The following is a 23993-nucleotide window of genomic DNA, read 5'->3' as shown; positions in this document are numbered from 1 at the left end:
AGCCAGACCTGATGTAAAACTGCCCTCTGCCTAGCTACTTGGCAACTTGGTGGAATATTATTGGCCCTTACCCCATCCAATGATTTCCATCCCCTACCTCAGCCCTATATAAGTTCCTGCCTGTTGGAATAAATCAAGATCCTGCTTTGAAAGACTCCCGACTCAGTGTGTATCCCCCCAGTAACTAGTAGGGGGGAGGGTCTGAGTCATCCACACTGACCATCCAGCTCAGCCCCCAGAGACTGGATGGACCCGCCATCCCCCCCTACCGCCGCTCTACCTGCTGGAGGACCCAGCAACCTTTATCAAGCTTATGTTAGGTATGTTTTCAAGGTTAAACAAAGATATATTTTAGATACAGGTGATCTTAAACATTTCAGAGACCTACAGAATATGACATTTAAGATGTTTTAATAACATAAGGCTTTTCAGTGGTGCTCCTCTTGGCAGCACCAATCCACTTCAAAAAAGGATGATGGGCATTGAAGAACCTCTGTGTGGAGTTTCCTTTCTTTGAGGCAAAGGAAACTGCCCTTGCCTCGAATGCTGACAGTATGCTGTCCAAACTGGATCAGCAGAACACAACAGAAAGCGACTGCTGAACTTTGTCAAGACAAGTAGGACAGTCCTTCAAAGTTACTGCTTCACAGAAAAGTTTATCAGATATTCTAGGCTTGTAGGCTGAAGATGGATGCCCCAACATTACAGAGGAAGTGTGGTGATTGTCCATGAAGCTAAATGTCTCTGTTGTTTCTATAGTTTTGGAAGTTGTTTGCTCTATACTTCCTGTTTACTCAGGTGATATTTTCTCCTTCTTGGATCTTTGATAGAGATTGAAGACTAGACAGTTATTCAGTTTTCCTTGCTACCAAATTCAGAAAGAAAAAAACCTTATATACAAGATGTAAAGTTTATAAGGTTGAGAAACATAAAAGCTTAAGTTATTTATTTAAGAAGGTGTTTTAAGGTCTAAAAAGATATTTTTAAGATGGCAATATATATAATATTAAATGGTTTAGGTGTAAAACTTTGTACTCATCAAGGTAAGATAAATGGTATAGTAATTTCTCCAAATTTATCAAACACAAATGGACTGGACATTGTGAGTATAATTCTTATCTGATAATTGTTCCTATTGTATTTGGTTTTACTGTGTTAGAGTTAAAAACCTTCCCTTTTTATTTATACAAAAATATTGTGGAGTATTTTGATCAAACTCTAACATTCCCAAGACTACTGATAAAGTTTACTTTAATCAGACAGTGGAGGTAACTACTAGCTGACCAACATTAGCCAAAATTAGAGGTTTTGGAGGACCAAGGATATATAGAGAGATGAAGGAGGTAGGAGGGAGGGACTTAGAAAGATGCTCAGGCTTTTGGATTGAGGAAAAGACAGTCACTGGTGGCTTCTCGGCTGCTTCTTTGATTGATCAGGTTTTTACCATATCTGACTCCTGAGTATTCATTGGTAAAACACTTCAACTTACTCATAGAACAGAATCACACTTACACAAACTTAAAAATATCAAATAATGGTACACAGGAAGAAAAACAGTAATATTAGTATAGGTTCCTTATTTACTGTAGCCAGTGCTATTATAGTTCTTGTTCAAATTTTCTTCTATCTGTTGGGTCTGGGTTCTCTTTCCTGCATAGCAAGGAAGGAATTCCAGAAGCCTCTTCTTATTATAACGTGGGCCTGTGCCTCCTGATCTCATAGCCTCCACAGGGCCTGCCTCCCTGCATGGCTCTCTGGAACAGAGTTAAGAAGCTGTCATTGGGCAGCTCTTAATTGATGGTATTCAGGTGTTCCATGCTCCTTGTCATATATTCTAGGCTGAACTAGGTCATGCAATCGATGTGAAACTTCCCTTTGCCCATGAACGGTTATGAAAAGTCAGACCCTCCTTTGTATGAAGTTGCCTCCAGCTGGTGTGTAGGTGTGTGTGAGGCATAAGTCAATCTTGTGCTTAGACTCTTATTCCACCTACAATCTGTCATGCCCCGGCCTCAAGCATTCAGATACGCAATGCTCAACTCAGTTGCTAGGTTGGATCCAGGAAAACATCTGGGTACACTTGGCTGTTGTCACTGTGATGGGTGCAGCCCTGGAATGAGATGCCCATGATAACTTAGCAGTAGAAGGGCAGGAGTCATGTCCTCCTATTTCTAAGTGTCATGCATGAAGCTGCATCTTGAGACACCATTATTAAAAAAATAAGTGTGTTCATATCAAGTTTTTAGTGTGTACTTTCTTACCTTGTGGACACACTGTTGAGGAACTCAGCCAAAGTCTTTGATTGTTCAAGGGTTTCTTTTTCCTCTTCTGTAAATTCTCTTGCATAATACTGTGTAGAAGCATTTTTAGGAAATGCCCTAATACATTGAAGAAAGTTAATATCAAAACTTGGATCAGAGAAAAGCAAATATATGTCAGGTTAAAGTATATTTATGTGGCAGTGGTGTCAGTATATTTATATCAAATTATTTTACCTTGGTATTTTTTTTCTCATAAAATCGATTACCAAAGTCTACATGTACATTTCTCCAACATAATAAGAAAAGTCTTGGGAGCTAACAGGAGGCAGAGGAAAGATCACAGGGGTCTAAGAAGAGAACATGGTCAAAGAACATTATACAAAATACATTAATGTATATGCACAGTACATATACATTAAAAACAGCTTTAAAGGATCTTATATTGTAAACTTTTATTTGAAATCATTAAAAATATAGAAAAGGTGTAAGAAGGATATAACTACAAAGAAATTTCTATATACCTCTTACTCAAGTTTACTTAACTGTCTTACTCTTTAAGTCAATATCTGTAGTATTTACTCTCTCTTTTCTCCTATTTCATCAGGTCTCTCTTCCCCCTCTCCCTCTCTCTGTCTCTCTTTCTCTGGTGTATGTTCGTGGTATAAGAATGTGTGTTCAGGTACATGCTTGTATGGTAGGTGAACAACAGTTCTGAGGCCAGAGAGAGTGTTGAGTGCCCTGCTCTACCATGCCTTATTTCCTTGAGAGAGTGTCTCTTTCCCTCAATCTGGAGCTCATTGTTTTTTTTTGTTTGTTTGTTTGTTTGTTTTTAGCCAGGTTGGATGGCTAGTAAACCCCACTCAGCAACAATCCTGTCAAGGCCCTCCATAGTGTTAGAGTTACAGGAGTGAGTGCCACCGAGTCTGGCTTTTTGAATGGCTGTTGGAGTTTAGAATGTAGGTCCTCATGCACAGCAAGTTCTCTGCCCTCTGCCCCTTTATCTGTGTATCTAAACAAGCACAACCCATCCCACGTCCTCAAGGGAAATCTGGCAATGGTGTCACAATTGGGAAATGCTACTAGACTCTAGTGGTAGAATCCAGAAGCTCTTCCATACCCTGTAAAGCACAATAAAACACTCCCACTGCAGAGGCTTGCTTAGCTTCAAGTGCCAGTCACAGGGAGGTGGCAGACGCTGCTCTAAGAACACAAAGCTAAGGGCAGCGATGGCCTCCGCATCAATGGAGACCCCTGGGGCTTGCCTACACTGTGTTCAGGTCCTTGGTCTCACTCACTGGGTGAGCCTTGGGTCCTTGGCCATTGATGTGGGAAATGGTGGATGGCACTGCCATTATCAATGTGGATTCTGAGGACAGGTTATCTGGCTTGAAAGCCTGATTCACCCACTAGCCATGTATGTGGTTCTGAGCTAATTATTTAACCACTCTGAGCTGTTTCCTCGTCTGTGAATGGAATTCTTTAAAGCATCTCAGAGTCGCTGTCAGGCGTGATCTGTGAATCTGTGCAGGGCCTTGAAAAGAGGGCCCAGCATGCTTAGCATGCTCAACGGGGTCTTGGGTAGTTAACGCACGTGTGTTGAACAAATCTATCAGTAAGTTGCTGCTGTGGGCGGCAAATGCATTGAATAGTAACGGAGCACAAAGGTAAAGAGAGTCGGCGCGGTGGTGAGAATTCTTTGATACGAAACCCGAGAGATGGGTTTAGATCTTATTTTCACCTTTTAACTTCTTTCCTCCAAGCGGGAATAAGCTGAAAATAAAGACCTTTGCTGTTTTATGAAAGTAGCAATGTAACCGAGAGTCATTTTTTTAAAAAGATGATTTGTTCTTTTGCTTTTCAGCAAAACTATTCATTAATACTTAAGTTTAAAATATATTCTAAACTTGGAGGTGTGTGTGTGTGTATGTGTGTCTTAACTAGAGCTAAGCCACCAGCTAACCACACACCTAGTTAAGAGCTAAGCTACTAGTTAGCACCCCCCCCACCCACACTAAGTCACCAGTTAGCCACAGAGGACAGGCAGTGGTGGCCACACCTTTAATCTCAGCATCTAGGTTTGAACCAGCAGAATTCCTTTTTTTTCCTTTGTGAGTCAAGATCTACTCATTTCTCTTCAGAAAAATAGCTTTCACTATTTTTATTGGTCACTGTTTCTTGAGAGCCTACTACAGACAGAGTATGTTGGGTTGGGGTCCTGATTCTAGAAGATCACTGTTCTTTTTTGAGTCTGCCTCCTTGAGTCTGGCCTGGCCCAACTCCCGTGGGACTTCTCTGTATTCTGTAAGTCTTGCCTGGGAAATCATCTCTCCTTTCTGTCTTGATTTCTCTTCTAGGTGTTTATGGGTCATGACTAGAAGTCTTTACTTTTTTCTTCTCTTTCTCTGGTTCTAGCTTGTCCCTTTGTCTGCTTCCCTAGTTTCTGATCCATTTCCTAGTCTGACTTTAGAGTCTATGTGTCTGTGTCCTGACTTTAACATTACACTTGCAAGACTTCTGACTTCCTTTACAAAGACCTGAAAAACACGATTTTGTATTGTGCTTCATGATTATGACCCCCTATTTTAATGTTTTCCTCTCTCTGTTGGTCTCTCGCTGTCTCTGTCTCTTTCTCTCGGTCTCTTTATCTCTGTCTCTCTCTCTCTCTCTCTCTGTCTCTCTCTCTCTCAAGAGATCAGAGTGCAGAGCTAAGCCACTAGTTAACCACACACCTAGTTAAGAGCTAAGCCACTAGTTAGCCACAGAGTACAAAGCTAGCCACACTAGCTAGCCTTAGATACCAGGTAGTGGTGGCCACACCTTTAATCCCAGCACTGGGGAGACAGAGGCAGATGGATCTGTGAGTTCAAGGCCATCCTGGGCTACATGAGATAAGTAAATCAGTCTAAAAGAGAAAGAGAGCTCACACCTTTGATCCCAGCACTTGAGATGACATGCCTTCAATTCCAACACTAGAGAGGAATATAAGGCAGGAGCTCAGTGCAGTCTCAGGGCAGTCTGAGGATTGGTGGAGAGCATTGCAGTCTGTAATCACTCTGAGGACAGGATCGGCCCCCTTTGGTCTGAGCCTTGGTAGAGGTAAGACCTATAGTGGCCTGGCTGCTTTGCTTTTCTGATCTTCAGCTTGAACCCCAGTATCTGTCTCTGAGTTTTTATTATTCGTCCAACAGGCCAGTCCCTTCAATTTACAGCTTCCTCTGCCCTGCGGCACACACACACTGGGTGGACATTTCTTGTTTTAGCACAAGTGATGGTGGCCCAAATAAGAAATCTAACCAATGGAGCCAGACAATCTGACACAAAGTGCAAAAATGGTCACTTGGAGCCAGTGCAGTGGTCTATGCCTGTAATCCCAGCATTTGGGAAGCTGAGGCAGGAGGATCGCTGCAAATTGAAGGTCAGCCTGAAATACTTAGCAAGTTCCAGGACAGCCTGGGCAAAATAGTGAGACCCCCATCATAAAACAAAGTCTCTCAGCAGGAAGAATGGAGTTGCTAGAGAAAATGCAAAATCCAGGCAAGAAACAGCAAGCACTGTGATTATAACATCATTTTTTTTTCCGTTTTCCTGCTTCTTGTTCCCTGAGATTTCAAAAAGAGAGTTATTGGGCATAGTTCAGTCTTTCTGAATTGAATACACTTCTGTGTCTGTTACATCATGTCACACGTACCATTTTGTCTGAGTGCCTGTGCCCTTGACTTCAGGAATGACTTGCAAGCCAATGTCTCTCTCAACTTGTGTGAGTGTGAAATTTTTATCTGGGTAGGAAGCACACTCAATGTAGGCGTCTTTTACGCTAGAGGCATTCTGGTCTCTGAAAGTCACAGGTGCGCCAAACTGACTTCGTTTTCTAGAGATCATGTAGGTCACCTGCAACACACATGAACAGCAAAGAAGACCCAATGAAGTCCCTGGAGGAAGATGGATGTGTGGTCCAGCATTGGTGTGCCGAGGCCCTCCCAGACTCCTTTGGATTCTTCCCACAGCCTGAAGCCACTATTCCTCAGTGAAGCCATGTTCACCATGGCTGAGGCCTCTTTGCTGTAGACTAAAAGGACAAGAAGGGACTGGGAGTTTACATCCTTGACCAGTGTTGGATTGGTAGGAGGCTTGTGGAAGTCCATCTTCGTGGCTTCTGTTTGGGATTACCCAAACTTGTTCTGTTTGGAATCTCCCAAGCTTGTTCCCTTGGAGGGTTTCCTTCTGTCCAGCACTCCCCCCCCCCAAGCCAACTGCCCACAACCCTCTCCTCAGGAGTTGCTCTGGGAGGAACACTTGTGTATTCCTCTCCTACCATTGCTGTAACCAGCTACCACAGCGGGGGTGGCTTAAAACTTAGGAACCTATCCCGACAGCTGTAGAGACGAGACATCTGAAACTGTCTATGAAATGCTCCTTCCCAACCCCTGGTGCCAGGTGGCAGTCTTCATTGGTCCCTGATCATAGATATATTCTTCCCCAGGTCTTCACAGTCTTCCCGCAAGCACGGTTGCTGGGGACTGAGCCGAGGGATTGGAGGGCTTGAGGTCCAGTTCTCTGTCTCTTTCAGATGGCAATCCTTGTCTCCATCTATACAGGATCAACTTCTCATGACAACACTGGTCAAATCAGATTAGGGACCTATTCTATTTTCAACCTCATTATAACAAATTATATTTTCAAAGATAACCCCCATTCCAGTAGTGTTACATTCTGGGGTACTAGAGGTCAAGAGATTTAAGATATCCTTTTTTGGGGAACAGATTCAATCCATAACACCCGCCAAAGAAAGAGACCATTGTTCTGTTAGAAAGAAAAGAAGCCCCACCCCCTTCCCGGTAGCACACACAGCAGAGTTCAGGGTCTCTCAGGAAAGACAATACTCAGTGACAGGAAGGTCAAGACTAGGAAATGTCAAAGAGTCTGACCCGCTTTTTCGATTCCTTGACAGATTCTTCCTCAATTTCTTTCTCACTGCCCAAAGACACCCAGGGCTTGGACACAGGCGGTTTGTAGACGTACACATCTTCTGGAACAAGATCCTTGGGTTCTTCCTGTTCCTCTGGGATTTCTGGGGTCTAGAGAAGAACCAGAAATGTTCTAGAACATGTGGCCATCCCTGTATCCCACGTGTGTGTCTCACACAATTAACCTGGCTTTTGTATGGGTGCACGAAGGACTTCCTATGTTGTCAGATTGGGGTTTCCTAGGTCAGGTAAGCCATAGGAGAGATGGCGGTGGGATAAGAATAAAGAATTAAACAGGAAGACATCAGGGTATAGGGAGATGACAAGGAGAGACAGAAATGGGGAGGAAGAAGAGAACACCCTACATGCTGAAAAAAAAAGCATCACTGCACAAATAATACAGATTGCTTAGCTTTATGGTTAAAATACAAAACTCCGTTTCCCTGAATTTATGAAGGGTTAGTTGATAAGGGGAAAGTGGTGTGTGTGTGTGTGTGTGTGTGTGTCTGTCTGTCTGTCTGTCTGTCTGTCTGTCTGTCTCTCTCTCTCTCTCTCTCTCTCTCTCTCTCTCTCTCTCTCTCTATGTATTTTATTTGAGATAACCCAACCCTGAGGTATAATTTACACTCCTGAGTTCCCCTACAGACTCAGGTCAAAGCTCACCGTTTGGAAGTTGAGCTGAGCTCAGCCACAGAGCCATGTCTAGGGACCTAGGGAGATCTCAGCAGCACCGCTGCCTCCAGCAGCCAGCCTGCAAGGGCTTGGGATTTGCTTACATTTAGAAAGTTTTCCTTGCCATCCTCGGTCCCAATGAGGTAAAAGTTGAGTCCGTATTTGAAGTCTTTGTCGTAAACGAGCAGCAGCTCCTCCCCTGGATAGTCCTGTGGGCACATCAGCAGAGAGCGAGCGTCAGAGCTCATTCAGTGTGTGCTGGAGCCCTCAGCACATCGACTTGGTCTGAAACGTCAACACGGTGATAATCTCCCTGCTAAACCCAAATCCCCAAATTATTTAATTAAAAAGTTCTTAAAATTTGCAATGCAATTTTAAAAAAGATTTATTTATTTCCATTTTACATTTATACGTGTTTTTGTTTGAGTGCATTTGTGTGCACCATGTGCATGCCTGGCTTCCATGAAGGCCAGAAGTGAAAACCGCGTGGGTTCTGGGAACCAAACCTACTTTGGGAGAGCTGGCAGCTCTCTGAATAGCCGAGTCATCTCTCCAGCCCCAGCACCGTGTAATTTTATTTCTTAACAGAAAGAGGAAAACATGGAGGTTGGGGAAAATGACCCAGCTGTTAAATGTCTTCTGTGCAAACAAGAGGACCTGAATTCAGATCCCCAGTATCCATGGAAAGAGTGGGACATAGTGGCATTGTCTTTGACTTCAGTGTTGGGGTCAGGGGACACAGGAGGAGTCACAAAACTCATTGGCCGGCCAGCCCAGCCTAACTGACAGAGTCCAGGTTCGGTGAGTTGTCTTGTCTAGAAAAATAAAGAGGAGCATTGTTGAGGAAGAGGCTGACCCCCAGTCTCCACCACACACACACACACACACACACACACACACACACACACACACGCACGCACGCACGCACGCACGCTCGTGCATACACACACACACTCGGAAAAAAAGAGCGAAGCATGAGCACTGTTTGATGGTGTGGTCTACATGCTTGGAGGCAGAGCAGAGCCAAAACTACAAATAAAACAACTAAAGCAGTATAAGAAAAAATTTTGAGACACAGTTTTACTTTGCAGCTCAGGATGGCCTGGAATTTACTGTGTATCCCAAGCTGTCCCCAGACTTGTCATCCCCCTGCCTCAGTCTCCCAAGTGCACCATGCCCAGCTAGATTCCTATTTTAAGTTTCTGGTAAGAATGGACCTTCCATTTAGCACCCTCACATAGGATTCCCAGGGGCTGAAATAAAGGCAGTGTCAGAGTTGGTTGCCAAATCTTCTCTGATTAGCTTGTGTTGTATCCCGGGACGTTCCTGACATAGGACTGAAAGCAAAAAACAAGCTTGCATTTACCCGGACAATTTTTTTGACCGGGTGGAAGTCGGATACTGCGGCTCGGTTCAGCAAGTCTGCCAAGATATCTTCTTTTTTGATGAGCTTATATGTTTGCTCATCTGTGAAATCATCTACTCGACAGTTGAATATTTCCTGGGTCTTGGTAGTTAATACTAATGGGTAAATTTCTGGATGGCCTGTGAAAACAAAGAATTTGGATATTAAGTACAATTTAAAATACGAGCGCCAGGAAATGTGCAAGTTGTTGGTTTTTAAAATAATTTTCTTGCTAAAAAACTTGGGACTCTAAGTTTATTGTTTTTACATTTGAAGTAGTGACATTTACTGTAAACACTTTGGACCACAGGCTTTAAAGATGATTCAGTCAATAACCTTTGCCTTACAAACCCGAGGACCTGAGTTCTATCCACAGCACTCAAGCAGATCCTAGGTTTGGGACCTATCTGGGCTAGATAGTGAGAATAACACAGTCTTAGTGTTGTTCCCACTCACTCATGCTTTCTGTGTTCAGTGGTTCCTCCAGCTAGTGAGACTCTAAATAACACAGTCCACCTGCTACTCCCACTCACCCATGCTTTCCATGTTCAGTGGCTCCTCTTCTTCAGCAACTAAAATGCAATGAAATATCAAATTTACATCTTCGAATCAGATCATCTTACTTGGTTACAATATTGTAAAACATCAGACCTAGAGCAGACGTGAAAACAGGCCCTGGAGAATTCAACCGCCATGTGACTGGTTACAGAAGAAGCAGGTAACCGTCATCCTCTTAGGTGATGTGTGTGCTATGGGGTTTCATAAATATTGTAATGAAACAAGGGCAGAGAGGTCAACCTCCAAAAACTTACTGTTGGTCTGTTTGACTTTATAGTAGCAGAAATATTTCATTTTACCTGTTAGGTAATGCCAGAGAATCTCCTGAATAGTACACAATAACACACAATAACACACACAAGAAACAATCCATAAAAATCCCATTAAACAAAACAAAACAAACAAGCAAAACACCCAATCCTACTTGGCAATGTCGGCTTGGTCTTCTTTTTGCCCTTTTTCTGGCCCTTGGGGCTCTTTTGTGCTTTTGGTGCCATGGCTCTGACGTAGGCTGCAAAAAGAGATACATTATTAAGTTCTGGTCTCTGCATTCAGGTGTCAGGCACTCTTACTTCGTGAACACGGTGCTTTCTAGGTTTGGGCCTGGACTACACTGGCGGTGGATTTTCAGTAGGAACTTGGGGTTGGTTGAGTACTGTAACTAAAGACTTTAAAGCAACGACAACGTGATTGATAAGGTCCTGTTCCTACGGCGCCCTTGACCGAGGTACCCCGTCACTACCCCTGCTCTACTCGGGTCTCGTTCTCTGGGGTTGCTCAATGCTGCCTTGTACTTGGTCTCCTCACAGATGCCTCGGCCGTACAGATGAGCTTAGAGTCCGTGGGATGAGTCAGGTCTACAGCACACACACTTGTGCTTGATTTTTAAATGAATGTAATTTGTCATGCTCCCGTCTTAGCATATGAGCACGGAATCATTAGTGTCTTACTTGTGTCACCCCAGGACGCTTTGACAGGGTACATCACAGGACAGCATTACCCCATGACATTACATCCCTGTCAAGACAGACTAACCCTTTTACATGGTTAAAAATGCGATAAGAGTCAGCTGTGGCAGCCATGCCTGTAATTGTGTCTCTTGGGGGTTGAAGCAGGAGGATTGCCAAGCATCTGAGGCCAGCCTGAGCTACAGTATAAGCAGGCGGATTGCCAAGCATCTGAGGCCAGCCTGAGCTACAGTATAAGACGTGTGATTTCAGGGGTCCGTGCACCAGGATTTACAAACGGTCTCTACTTTTTAGCTGAATGGTCCTGGAAAACCACAGACCTTTTTAGTCTTTGTGTTATTTCTTTGTTTAGTGGGGATAATAAAATCTACCTCAGAAGGTGACTATGAGGGTGCAATATAAGTAGTAAGAAATCAAGTCATTAAGGCTGTCACCTCAGAGGTTTGCCTTATTGTAAAATCAGTAACAACACAGGGTGGAGATTATCTTGCCGCCGATGGCTAAAACATTGTCAGTTTTTACCCAGTCCCTTCATTACAGAATCTTGATCAAAGTACGGTGTCTGTGTGCTTGCTTGTAAATACCTTTCTTGCACTCATTGAGAACATTATTTGTCATCACTGCGCATGTGTGTTCATGGAGGGTGGCAGATGTACCACTGTGCTTGTGTCGAGGGACAACTTTGTGGAGCGGTTTCTCTCTGTTCACCTTCATGTGGGTTCTGGGACTGAACTCAGGCTGTCAGATTTGCACAGCAAGCACTTTTCATGTTGAGAGCCCAAAGTCCAGGATGTCTATTTTTAAACAGCAACAACTGTAAATCACACTTACAGGTGTTTACGCCAGGCAGAGGCAGTTTGAAGCATGTTGTGTGCATTTTAAAATCAATGGATTTTTTTTTCTGAGACAGGATTTCCCTATTTTCCCATCCACACTGGAGCTTAGCTTCAGATACTTCTGCCTCAGCTTTTCTGTGAACTTAATCTTAGTCACACGTTATTATTGCTCTCATTTTTTTTATCTTCATTTTATGAGGCCCAGAGGGGTCAGGTCACTGATTCGGAGAACAGTGGCATTTAGCCAGCAAAGTTATTTCCTGAACTTTCTACTTAAACAAATTCAAATTACCTTTTATTTATTGATTTTGTGTGTGTGTGTGTAAGAGAGAGGACAACTTTGCAGTTGCAAACTCAGGTTACTAGGCTTGGTGACAGGTGCCTTTATCCACCCAGCCACCTCACTGGTCCAAATTTCTACTGTTTAAATATTCTGCAATAAATGGCTCAGCTGTTCAGATGAAGTGCCATCTGTCACATTCTTCAGAATCATGCATTCAAATCATGGACATCATTGTCATCAGCATATTCCTCTCCATTTTCTTTCTTTTTTTCCATTATTTTTTTGAGACCTCTAGCGATCGACAAGGATGACACCAACTGGCAAACTAAGCAATAGTGGAGAGACTACTTTAAATGCCCTCTCTGATAATGAGCTTGATGACTGCCTTATATGCCATCATAGAACCTTCATCCAGTGACTGATGGAAGCAGAGGAAAACACCCACAGCTAAACACTGAACTGAACTCCAGGAACCCAGTGACAGAGAGAGAGGAGCGATGAGCAAATGGACAAAGAATGGGCTGGAGAAACCAGCAGAAACAGCTGATCTGAACAGGGGGGAGCTCTTGGACCCCAGACGGACAGCTGGGAGGCCAGCATGGGACTGATCCAGACCCCCTGAATGTGAGAGTCAGTGAGGAGGCCTGGGCAACCTATGGGGCTCTGGACAGTGGATCAGTGTTTATCCCTGGCATACAAACGGACTTCGTGTGTCCATAACAAAAAGAGGGATACTCTCTCAGCCTGGACTCTTAGGGGAGTGCCTGGACCCTGCCCTGAGTGAAATGACAGACCCTGGATATCCCCTATGTGGAAAGGAGTGGGGATAGGGTGGGAGGCTGCGGGGGGGGGGGGGGAAGGGGGAGAAGAGGGATGCGGGAGGAGGGGAGGGAGAGGGAGCTGGGATTGACAAGTGAAGCAAGCTCTTTTCCTCTCCAATTTCTATTCCAGTTTCATTAGGTTTAAAATACTCAACAGCATTGTAAACACCATTCAGCTTAATACAGCTACAGCATGGGCAATCACACAGGTGTTGGTGTGTATGCACACATTAATACTATTGATCCTACTACTACTGTTCACTGCATATTTTACACAATGAATGTTATTTATATGCGCATAAAATGGTCAGGTCACTTCCCTATACAAAGACATTCTCTTCGATTATAAAATTGACGACACCTGAAACGCAAACTTCCCAGGTCCCTTCTACTTCTGCAGAGTGGATTTTGCGTTCTAGAAGCACGAATCAGAAGATAACCCTGCACTGGTGGTCTGCTTTCTCACTCAGCCTGAATCAGTCTTGTTCTGACATATGCCAGTGACGCTGTGCGCTAACACGGAGTCCGCAAACACACTGCCTGGGGGGGTGCTGTTGATTCGATCAGCCTTCAGCATACGGTACTACGAGGGAGGAGAGGCCGCACACGCACTGAGCCTCAATTGAGTCCTAGACACAGTAACCACTAGGGATATAAAACAAAAACGTCCTTCAAAGAATTCATGATCTCTCTTCATCCTCCTGGTTCGGCCTCTGCCATCCCCCAAGTGATCCGCTTCATCCCATGCTAATCTTCCTCTGTGTTGATGAGCAGCCAGGATCAGCTCATTCCCATATTCATTTTTGCATAGTTTATGCAGCTCCTACTGCGTGCCAGGCAGTCTGAGAGCAAGAACAAGACCGGATCTGCTCTGCGTTCCCAGCATCCTTAGATCGCCGTTAACTGCTCTCTCACGGCTGCTTTGTCTCGCCGGCTAGGCTGGAAGCTTTTAGAAAGTAGTGAAAAGAGTCTTTCCTTACTTCGTAGACCTCACTATCACTAGTACATTTGGGGAGGTTGCCAAAAGCCCTTGAAATGGTTCCGAGCTGTTTAGTTTTCCCATGCCTGCCTCCTTTTCCATTCGGAACCACCCTTACCTGGAATCACTAACGGGAAAAGAGAGCAGCCTCTTGGCAGTACCCGGGAGAAAAGCTCCTTTGAGGGTTGGAGAGCGAGCTCGACTCTTCTCGCTCCGAAAAGTAAACCTGAAATCTCCAGCAACAGCAACCCGGCGGGTGTCGCTAGGACGCGTCCGTTGCTAAGGGTGGGGGAGTCTCTTTTGCTGAGGTTGACAACCCCCGCTCACCAATACCGTACTGGCTCCCAGCAGTTTCTTTTACAGAAGTCTTGTAATTGGTTGTCATGTTGTGACGTCACCTAACATAGCCCCAGAGAAGCCGGCGGTTCCCCACCAATCAGGAAAGCGCTAGCGATTCGGTCTCTCCTTGGAGGAGCTCGCACTTGACCCCAGGCCCGTGCCTGGCTTTGCATCCGCTGCAGCATTACTCAAAGGCGCGTCCTGTGGGGTGCGGTGGGCAGCCCCAGAACAGCCATCTGACTCCACTGCCGGGAGCAGCTAGAACCTGGGTCAAATTGCGGTGGGGAGCGGAAGCTGCATGCATTCCTGTTGTCCTGGACGTCCCCAAAGTAATTTCGTGCAGAGTTTGACTCAGAGGGAAAGCTTGACTCCCTGTTGATTGTAAGGACCATTTCATCTGACTATGGGACCTCTGGGATGGCTAGAAAAGCTCGTCTCTCCAGGTTTTCTTCTTCTTCCTCTTCTCCTTTTTCTTAAAAGTACAAATTAGAGCTTCTAATTTGTAACCCGGCAAAATTCAATAAACTAATGCAGCTGACCGCCACGATTGGTCTAAGGAGTTTTGTTTATGATAGGAACTCACTGCCGTAGAACTCCCTCTGTAGGATGGATGGATAGACAGATGGACCATAGATGCCACAGTTTAGCAGAGCCAAGATTAATTTACACTCTTTAGATATCTTTTCAAATCCCCCCTCCCTCTCTTTCTCCTCCTGGTTCGGCCTCTGCCATCCCCCAAGCGATCTGATTCATCCCATGTTAATCTTTCATCGTGTTGATGAGCAGCCAGGATCACCTCATTCCCAGTGCACGTCTGTTACCCCAGGATCCACGCAGAGCCGGGTGTGATAGTGGCACTTGCCTACAGAGAGAAAGAGAGGGGGGGGGAGGGAGAGAGACAGAATACAAGTTCCTGGGTGCGTGTATATGCATATGCATGCTTGTGTACATGCATGTGTGTGTGCATAGAGGCAGAGCCCAAGTTCCTGTGTGTGTATGTGTACATGCATATGCATGCATGTGCACATGTATGTGTGTGTGTGCACAGAGGCAGAGGGCAACCTCGGATCTAGTTCCTCACTAACTATCCATCTAGGTGTTTGAGACGGACTTTCACACTGGCCTGAAGTTCACCAAGTAGGCTAGACCGACTGGCCGTAAAACCCTGGGAATCCATCCCTCTCTGCCTCCCCAACAGCAGGATTACATGCACACACCATAGGCTTGGCCTTTTTAGGTGGGTTTTGGGGTCAGATTCAGCCCTCATGGTTGTACAGTGAGCACTTTACCGACGGAGTCGTCTCCTCGGCCCCAGCTGTGGTAGTTATGAAAAGGGAAATCTAAAAGACGTTGGTGGGAAATCGGAGTGTGTGCTACCCTAATGCGAACAAGAGGAAGGAGGCATCCTCATCGCTTCTGCGGGGTAGGTGAGTCCAATGAGGACTTGGAACGACTCAGGCGCTGTCTGCCCTCGATCTGTGCTGTGTAGACAGCAGGCGACTCCAGAGAGACCGATGCGGCAGCCCAGGAGGAAACCACGAGCCTCACCTCACTCAGAAGCTGAGTGACTGTGGCTGGAAAAGTCTTCACGCTCTCCACCTGGAAACAGCCGTGGGTGGAGAGCCACTGCGAGCTGGTGAGAGAGCTTTGGTGTGAGCAGGAATTGAGCTTTGGTAACAAGCACCAGATATGACTAATTGTTTTTTAACTGTTAGGGCACTTTTAATGTTTTTAAAGTGATCATATTACAGCTAAAACAAAATAATTATACCTAAGCCCAAATTTGTTATTGTCTAGACTAATGGCACTGACAAACTAAACTTTCCAAATCTCAGTGTGTGGGGCAACAGCGCTTCCCTCGGGGTAAGACAGCAGGCTCCTCAGCCACAAAGAACTTTCTATTAGAGAAAGGAAGGGGAGAAGAGGGAGAGGGAGTCGCAGAAGAGAATGAAGGGATTCTTCTCTTAGCCAAGTAGACAGCTTTGAATTTAAAATAAGATCTGTGTTAAATAGTTTTGTCATGTGAGGGACAAGTCATATGGTTCAATCAGAAGAAAATCCCCCCCATCCCTGAGGCTAGCCAATGTTCCCCTCCCACTTTGGAACAGTTTGGTGTGCTATCCCCAAAGCTGTCTAGTTTGGAAAATTAGATCTTTAATTAAGAGGTAACAATTAACTATGAGCATGTATATCTATGAGAGAAACCGTTTTCCCCTAAGTTAGTTAATTTTCCTTTCTCTGTGATAAAAGTACTCTCACAGAAGCAGCTTGAGAGCAAAGGCTTTAACCTGGGTCACAGCTGGAGTGCACAGTCCATCATGGCAGGGAAGGGATGAGACAGCTGGTCTGTTGCTCCCACAGTCAGGGAGGAGGCAGAGAGACATGAATGCTGCCTCAGCCCACTTCCTCCTTTTAGTTCTAGCACCGAGGTCCATGCAATAATGACTCCTACAGTTAGGTTGGTCTTCCCATCTCATTTTACCTAATCTAGTTAATCTCCCAGAGGCATGCCGAGAGGCCTGTCTTCTAGGCCATTCTAGATCCTGGGCACCCGATGGCTGCGGAGGGAGGGTATGTTTCTGTGTGTGCCCGCTGGTAGGCTGTCTGTGCTCCAGTGCGTGGACCCAGACCCAGGCATGTTATAGACACCACCAGTTAGACTCAGTGAGTTATAAAGATGGCAAAGAAGAGAACATGAAGTTGGGGCTTAGCAAGGAAATGGAGGGATGGATATGATCTTGATATTGTACACATATGTGATAGTCTCAGAAAATAAATAAAAAATGCAAAAGACTGCGTTTCAGTCACATGTAATATTACTGTTTTGTAGTCATTTATAATAAAAATAATTAAAAGAAGGAAACAATGCAAAATTTCAATAGTAGTAAAATAATGACAAGCTTCTGTGTAGTTGAACAAAACATTTTCTCTACACCCTTACAAGATATTTCATATAAGTTGTTGTTTACTTTCTGTTAAAAATATAGACAAAAATACACATGGACCCAGGATTATACAAGGTCAAGATCATCGTTTTCTTCTACGTCACATGAAAAACCTGGTCCTACGGGATGGTTTTCAAGGGCGATAACATGCACAGAGCTGCCATTGCCTCTGATATTGGTGCCCTCTTTGGAAATCCCACCAAAGGGAATTCTCCTAAGTATGCTTTACAGTCAACTTTTCTTCAAAAATATACTCCAAAATCCAATAGAAATACTGTAAATGACAGCGACTTAGTCGTTTATCACTCTCGGATGTTGTAGTAGTTGCTTTTCTATTGCTGTAATAAAACATCATGACATAGGCGACTTACAGAAGAGTTTGCTTTGACTCTCAGTTTCAGAAGATCTTTGGAGTCTGTAATAGCAGGGTAGAGATGGTAGGTAGACATGGCAGCTGGGGAAGGAAGCCGAGAGCTCACTCATGAATTGTAAGCTTCAAGCGGAAAGAGCAATGGAAAGTGCTCAAGGTTTTAACTCCTAAAGCCTGACCTCACTGACCACATTTCCCTCAGCAAGGCCATAGCTCATAAATCTCAAATCAGTGGGGCTGATTGGGTAACGCTCAAACAATGTGTTTGCACTTGCTAGCAACACTAACACAAAATCTTAACTTAAAATGGCAAATTAGAGATTTATATTACTTCCAAAGCTTACTTTTTGGAATGACCATCCATAGGATTAGTATGATATCTTTCGTGTGTATAAAGGTGCTCACGTTTATTTTATTTGAGAATGATGCATCAGCAGTTCAGGAACACAGGAACACATGCTTATAACATGGTAAACGCAAGACTGACCGAATCATAACTGCTTCTCTTTCCTGCTTCTGCCTTGCTTTCCAGAAATGTCCACCCAGATATTTGACTCTGGTACCAAAGATATCTTTCTTTTGGCTTCATGCCAGCATATTCTGACTATTTTTAAAGATTTGTTTTATTGTTTTGTGTGCGTGTGCACGCACACATGCATTCATGAGTTCATGTGTACCTCATGAGTTCATGTGTTCCTCATGTGTGCAGACACCTGTACGACTAGTAGAAGGTGTCAGATCCTACGGTGCTGGAGGTAGAGTTGGTTGAGAGCTGCTGTGTAGGTGCTGAGAACTTAACCCAGGCCCTCTGCAAGATCAATATACTCTCTTATCCCTCAAACCACTTCTTCAGTCCTGTAAGCAGGTTCTGATGAGCCAACAGGACTACTATGCTGGTTACCGAGGTTCATTCCCCTCTTTATATCATCTTGATAGTTTTGTTAAAAATTAACAGACCAGATGCATGCATAAGAACCTATTTCTAGACCCTGTTTCCAGTGTTTATACATGGTCTTCTTGTATAGTATACAACGGTTTCACACAGACAGCTTTAGGAGTCCTGGTATTGGGCTTGGTAAATACTCTAGTTTTGTTCTTATAATAAAAACTGTTCTGTACTCTGTGCTCTTTGCATTGCCATATGAGTTTGTTGAAATCTGAAAAACAGCTTGCTGGAATTCCCATTAGGACTGGATCCAAACTATAAATGAATTGAGCAAAACCCAAGATCTTTAACAATATTTGAGTCTTTGCAATTCATGAACACAGTTGATTTTTCCATTAACTTTGATTGTCCCAAAGACAAGAATGGACACCTGCAAGCACACGTGACCCACAATTCACATGGGTAATATTAATATTAACTCATATCAATTGAGTAATTAGTATTCACTGTTCATTTCATTGGAAAGATTGGATGTGAAAAGAAGTGGAGAGGAAAAGAGAGTAAATGATTTCTTACAAACACGTCAGTAAGTGACATAGAAGGGAATTTGAACCTCATTGAACTGACTCTAAAGCCTGACTTTTTCCATTCACTGCTAGTCATAGCTCAGCTGGATCACCACTCGTTTCTGAAAACCTCCCCCAAATTCAGATCATTTCTGAACAATTATGCATTTCAAATTCTTGCTGCAATGATAATAACCAGCTACAGCAAGGAAGAAGACGGCGTTAAACTGTGCAGAGACATAAGGGCAGTAGAGATTAAATTATACTTCCAAATTGCACTTGAGAATAGAGCGTGCCAATTATATCCTCTCTGCAGCTAGCCTGCCTGTCACACTTGGGATTCCGGTTAATGAGCAGCATAAACTTTTTGCACTCCATTGCAAAACAAAAGTAAAAACACTTTCTCCCACAAAAAGATACAAGAAAGGGTAATTCCATGTATACATTGTGCAAACATGTCTAGGAGTTGGAAAAATAAGTGTCCAAAATGGTCTGTTTTGTTTTGGATGTAGTTTGTGGGATACCCTGTGAGATCTACTTATTTGACAACTTTAAAAAGTGTTTATTTTTTCAAAGGGGAGCATGCACACAGTCCCTCACTGCCTCATATTGTGTAGTTGAGGTCCCCACATTTGGGGAAATGGCAGGGGTCAGGACATCCAGAGTGCAATGGGTAAGCCTTGCCCTGGGAAAACCATCTTTGTGATCATGGAATCTCCCCTGCTGGATAAGCATTCATGCTTCTAGACAATAAAAATAAAGCAATAAATTAAAACAAATCTCAAGTGATTGTAATTAAAGTTAGCCAAAGTTCTGGTATTCCCGGTGTAAGTAGTAGAACCAATGTTAAATGTCTCAAAGGAATTCATGAAGAAAGGGTTGCAGTTCAAAGTCTCTTCCCAAGCATTTGTTTTCAGGGTGTATTTTTATTTTATGCGGACAAGTGTTTTAACTGTGTGTTTGTATGTTCACCCCACGTGTCTACCTGGTGTCCTCAGAGGCCAGAAGAGAACCCCTGGTATCCTGGAACTGGGGCTGCAAATGGTTGTAAGCTACCACGTAGATTCTATGAACCAAACGTGGGGCCTCTGCCAGGGCAGCAAGTAGCGCCAAATGGTTGAGCCATTCCTCCAGCCTGGCACTTTTGAAAAGTGCATGTTTGGTGGCTCGTGAGATGGTTCAGCGGTTGAGAACACTGACGGCTTTCCCAGAGGACCCAGGATTCAGTTCCCAGCACCCACATGGCAGCTCACGACTGTCTGTAACTCCAAGATCTGACACGCTCACACAGACATACATGCAGGCGAAACACCAACACACATTAAAAACTAAAAAGGAAAACACATGTATGAGCGGGTGCCAGTTGTGTAAAGATACACGTGTGTGTGGCCACCTGGTGCACACGCATGCCTGTGAGGGCCAGAGGACTGCTTGTGATGTGTCACACTCAGAGAATTCAGTGGGACAAGGTCTCCCATGGGCCCAGAGCTCACCAATTAGCCTAGACAGGCTGGCCAATGAACTCAAGGGATCCCTCTGTCTCTGATCTCCCCCAGGACTAGGATTGTGGGTGCCACATGGATTTGGGGGTTGACTCAGTTCCTCAAGAGTGCAAGGCAAGTGTTTTTCTAAGCAAGCCACCTTCCAGCCTGGCACCCATGCCTGATGTGTTTGTGCTCACATTACCCCTCAGGGCCCCCCAGGGCTTTTTCTGTCCTCTGGCTTCCGGGAGTCAACAGCCCTCTATTTTCCAGCTTTTGATCGATGATCCAAGACTCCGGAAGCCTTATATTTTCTGAGTTCGCATTGTCTGCAGAGGTGAGTATAACGGGCCTGGGAGCCAGGTGAACGCTCAGTGTGTACCCCACACAGTGTTTCCAGCTCCATGCCGCCGGATGGAATGGTCCCCTCGTGATCCACCTCACCAGGCACTTTCCAGCTCACAGACAAAGCCCGTAGGGATGTTTGGTGGGAGCGCAGGGAGTAGGCTGCTGGAGGTGTGGGAGAGAGAAGACAGCAGGTGCCCCAGTCACACTTCTTCAGACGGCCTCCCCTCCCCACCTGCCTCGGAGAAAGGCCGCCCCACAAAGGGCGTGGCAGGGAACCCGAGACTTGCAGGGGAGGGTCATGAGTCTGGGGCCCCGAGGAGGGCAGATGGCTGGAGTCTGCTGGGCTGGGAGCCGGAGGGTGACCCTAGGCTGATGTGTCGCTTCCCTCCGCGCTAGCAGGACCTGACTCCTCCCCGCGGGTCTCCGCTGTTCCCACCGGTGCCCCCTCGGCGCGCCTTGGGTCGCAGGTGAGCCTAGCCCAGTGCTGCCCCGGGGCATCAGGTGTTGTGGGAACCTCGCCGGCGGCGCTCAGGGAGGGAGCCCGATGTCTCCAGCCTCAGGTGACACAAAGAGGGAGGGCAGGGGACCTGGACACCTGCGCTAGCCATGGAGGGCGCACAGAGGGGAGCAGAGTGCGAGATGCACCGGTTTGGCGTCACTGGGGCTCCACCATGGACCACAGGTCAGTGGGGTTCGTGGCTAGGGTGGGAACACCCCTCCCTGTGTCACCTCCGCAAGGTTTGGAGGTTGCAGCAGAGTCCTGCCTGTGGATGCTAGCTGCTCTTAAGTTGGGCCTTTCCTTTATAAAGGCGGTGTCCGGGCCATAGAAACGGGAGCAACCGCAGGGACTCTGCGCTAGTCTGGACTCCAGCAGGTTGCAGAAGCCAAGATCACAGGGTGTGGTGCAGCAGGCCAGACTTCGCTTTCTCGCTAGGAAGCAGCACCACAGAGGTAGTCCCAGGGCATGGAAGAAGAAAGAGGAAGGAGGGGCCGCAAGGAAAATAGAGCAGTTTTCATTGTGCAGGAGCCAAGGCTAAGGCTCAGTGAGGACCTAGTGAGCGGCCGGAAGTCATAGACTTGTCAAACTGTAGAACCAGGGGGGGAGGGAGGGAGGGAGGGAGAGAGGGGGGAGGGAGAGAGGGAGGAAGGGAGGGAGGGAGAGAAGGAGGGAGGGAGGGACGGAGGGAGGGAGGGGGGAGGGAGAGAGGGAGAGAGGGAGGGAGAGAGAGAGACAGGGGTCTGGTGAGATGCAGCAGTTCCGAAGAAGCAGTTTATGGCAGTATCGGGTGCTTTCTCCAATTACACATTCCCTCTCTATCGCTACATTTCTGCAGCTCAACCCAACTTAGCCCCTAGCTGCTGTGGATGAGTCCGTCTGAGTCAGTCTAGGGTCAGCACCGGGACACCTGAGGTCCCCTGTGCAGGGCTGCTGTCAATATGTGGTCAGCCAGTGTGGCCCCCATGGATTGTAAGCTTAGCAGTCAGTGCAGAATGAAAGCCGGGCTTCTGGAAGAACTCGAGCAGTGCTTTGAATAAATTAATGGTGGTTGGCTGTCTTCTCGTTGTTCCTGTAGTTTACTATTACATGGTGTATGGCTAGTGTGCTTAGAGTTTAATTTTCTCTGTATCATAATGGGAAAGGGACTTCAAATGAGTAAGTAGTTCACCAAACACTTTGCTATCAGTAAATTCATTGCTGTAGTTATTCATATGGAATCACCAGCAGAAAGTGTTTTAGGTCTCTCCTAGCCAGGATTTCTATTGCAGTGATAAAACACCATGACCAAAAGTAACTCAGGGAGGAAAGAATTTATTTCAGCTTACAACTCTCAGGTCACAGGCCACCACGGCGAGACGTCGGGGCAGAGGCAGGAACGGAAGCAGAAGCCATCGAGAAAGGCTGCTTGTTGGCTTGTCCCTTAGGGTTTCCTCACCTCTCTCTCTCTCTCTCTCTCTCCTTCCTTCCTTCCTTCCTTTCTCCCCCTTTTATTTATTCTTTGTGGCTTTCACATCACACATTCCCATCTCAGTCACTTCCCTGTCCCTTCGTATCTGCCCTCAGCCCTTGCAACCACTGCCCCCTAACAAAGTAAAATAAAACCTAAGAGAAAAAAGTGAGAAGGAAGAATGTAGTTTTGTCATGGAAGCTGTAGATACCCGGATATCTTTACTTGGAGTGTCCATTGCAAAGAGGTCTGTTTCAAGGCCTCTGTTTGTGCTACACTATCTTTACTTGGAGTGTCCATTGCAGAGAGGTCTGTTTCAAGGCCTCTGTTTGTGCTACACTATCTTTGCGGGGCCCTCGCTGGGACTCCTCTTGTTATCCTGTTGTTGCCCTTTGTTGTGGAATCGTGCAGCTTTGGTCTGCAGAACCGGTCTCTTCACGTGCTCCAGCCGATCACAGATGGGGTGGATGCTGGGTGGGCCAACGCATAACCCTGGTTCTGGGCCTGGGTAGTTGCAGGGTTGGTCAGCCGGCCAGCTCTCCCTTGTCCTCACCACCAGGGTGCGCTCTCCTGCACTGCCTTGATGATTTCACCCCTTGAAGCAGTGAGCAAGGGACCTGGCCAGTTCTCCTGCTTTCAAGTCCTCAGGGGTGGACCCCCCACACCTTCAGGGTCAGCTCTCCCTCGATGCTCAGGGGTGGCACAGGGGCCACTCCCCTGAGTTCGGCTGCTGATGACAGGCAGGACCAGTTCTTGAACTCTCATGATCTCAGGGCCAGCTCTCCTGCCTCAGGTGTTGATGGGAAGGGAAACCCCTCCCCCCAGCCCGTGCACCACATGCACATGACAGATGAGTAATGGGCACAGCTCTCCCATGCCCACTGCGGGGCTGGCTCACGCCTCTGCCAATAGGCTTGGCTGTATTGTGCTGCCCAGGTGAGGTGTGGGGCTGCCTCGAGTGTTGCAGCTGGGGGGGGGGTTGGAGGATGGGGGGTGGAGGGGTGGGGATGGGGGTGCAGGCAGCTCTCCTGCATTCTGACCTCAGGGCCAGCTCCCCCTCATGGCACCACATGACAGAGGAGTGACAGGGAGAGGGGAGATCAGCTTGCTTTCTTGCATCACCCAGGACCATCTATCTACCCAGAGATGGCCACCCCTCCCACAAGTGGGCTGAACCTCCTACCTTAAGATTAAGAAAAAGCCCTAAGGACATGCCTACAGGACGATGTCATAGAGGCAGGTCCTGAGTTAAGATCCCTCTTCCACGGCATGACTGCATTGTGTCAAGTGGATGAAAACTAACTAGTTTGAACTCCCACAGACATAAAGGAGAGAAAGAAGCCATCAGTTCTTAGGATTTTCACT

At 45.9% G+C, this 23993-nt stretch overlaps 2 protein-coding genes and 1 non-coding gene across 3 annotated transcripts in view; 1 reads left to right on the top strand and 2 right to left on the bottom strand.

The window, feature by feature from the left end:
• The window catches only part of Dnai3 (dynein axonemal intermediate chain 3), a 54875-nt gene extending 40834 nt beyond the window's left edge, over positions 1-14041 (bottom strand). The window contains exons 1-8 of the mRNA XM_040751640.1: positions 13866-14041; positions 10285-10371; positions 9836-9874; positions 9264-9442; positions 8002-8106; positions 7187-7336; positions 5950-6149; positions 2262-2378 (exon numbers count right to left, since the gene is read on the bottom strand). Coding sequence (XP_040607574.1) covers positions 2262-2378; positions 5950-6149; positions 7187-7336; positions 8002-8106; positions 9264-9442; positions 9836-9874; positions 10285-10357 — 863 coding nt within the window. The 5' untranslated portion in view covers positions 10358-10371; positions 13866-14041. The remainder of the gene's footprint in view (positions 1-2261; positions 2379-5949; positions 6150-7186; positions 7337-8001; positions 8107-9263; positions 9443-9835; positions 9875-10284; positions 10372-13865) is intronic.
• A 5384-nt stretch (positions 14042-19425) lies between these two features.
• Positions 19426-19588, bottom strand: LOC121142536. Its single transcript, XR_005879578.1, has one exon. It is a non-coding gene; the product is annotated as a U1 spliceosomal RNA (small nuclear RNA).
• A 1421-nt stretch (positions 19589-21009) lies between these two features.
• Positions 21010-23993, top strand: part of Mcoln3 (mucolipin TRP cation channel 3) — a 31274-nt gene continuing 28290 nt past the window's right edge. Inside the window, exon 1 of the mRNA XM_040751639.1 lies at positions 21010-21149. The gene's annotated coding sequence lies outside the window, so the exon portion shown is untranslated. The remainder of the gene's footprint in view (positions 21150-23993) is intronic.

Source organism: Mesocricetus auratus, unplaced genomic scaffold (assembly GCF_017639785.1).
Source record: "Mesocricetus auratus isolate SY011 unplaced genomic scaffold, BCM_Maur_2.0 Super-Scaffold_100009, whole genome shotgun sequence".
Lineage (NCBI taxonomy): Eukaryota > Metazoa > Chordata > Mammalia > Rodentia > Cricetidae > Mesocricetus > Mesocricetus auratus.
Note: the sequence above shows the minus strand (reverse complement) of the source record. Positions and strands in the feature narration are given on the sequence as shown.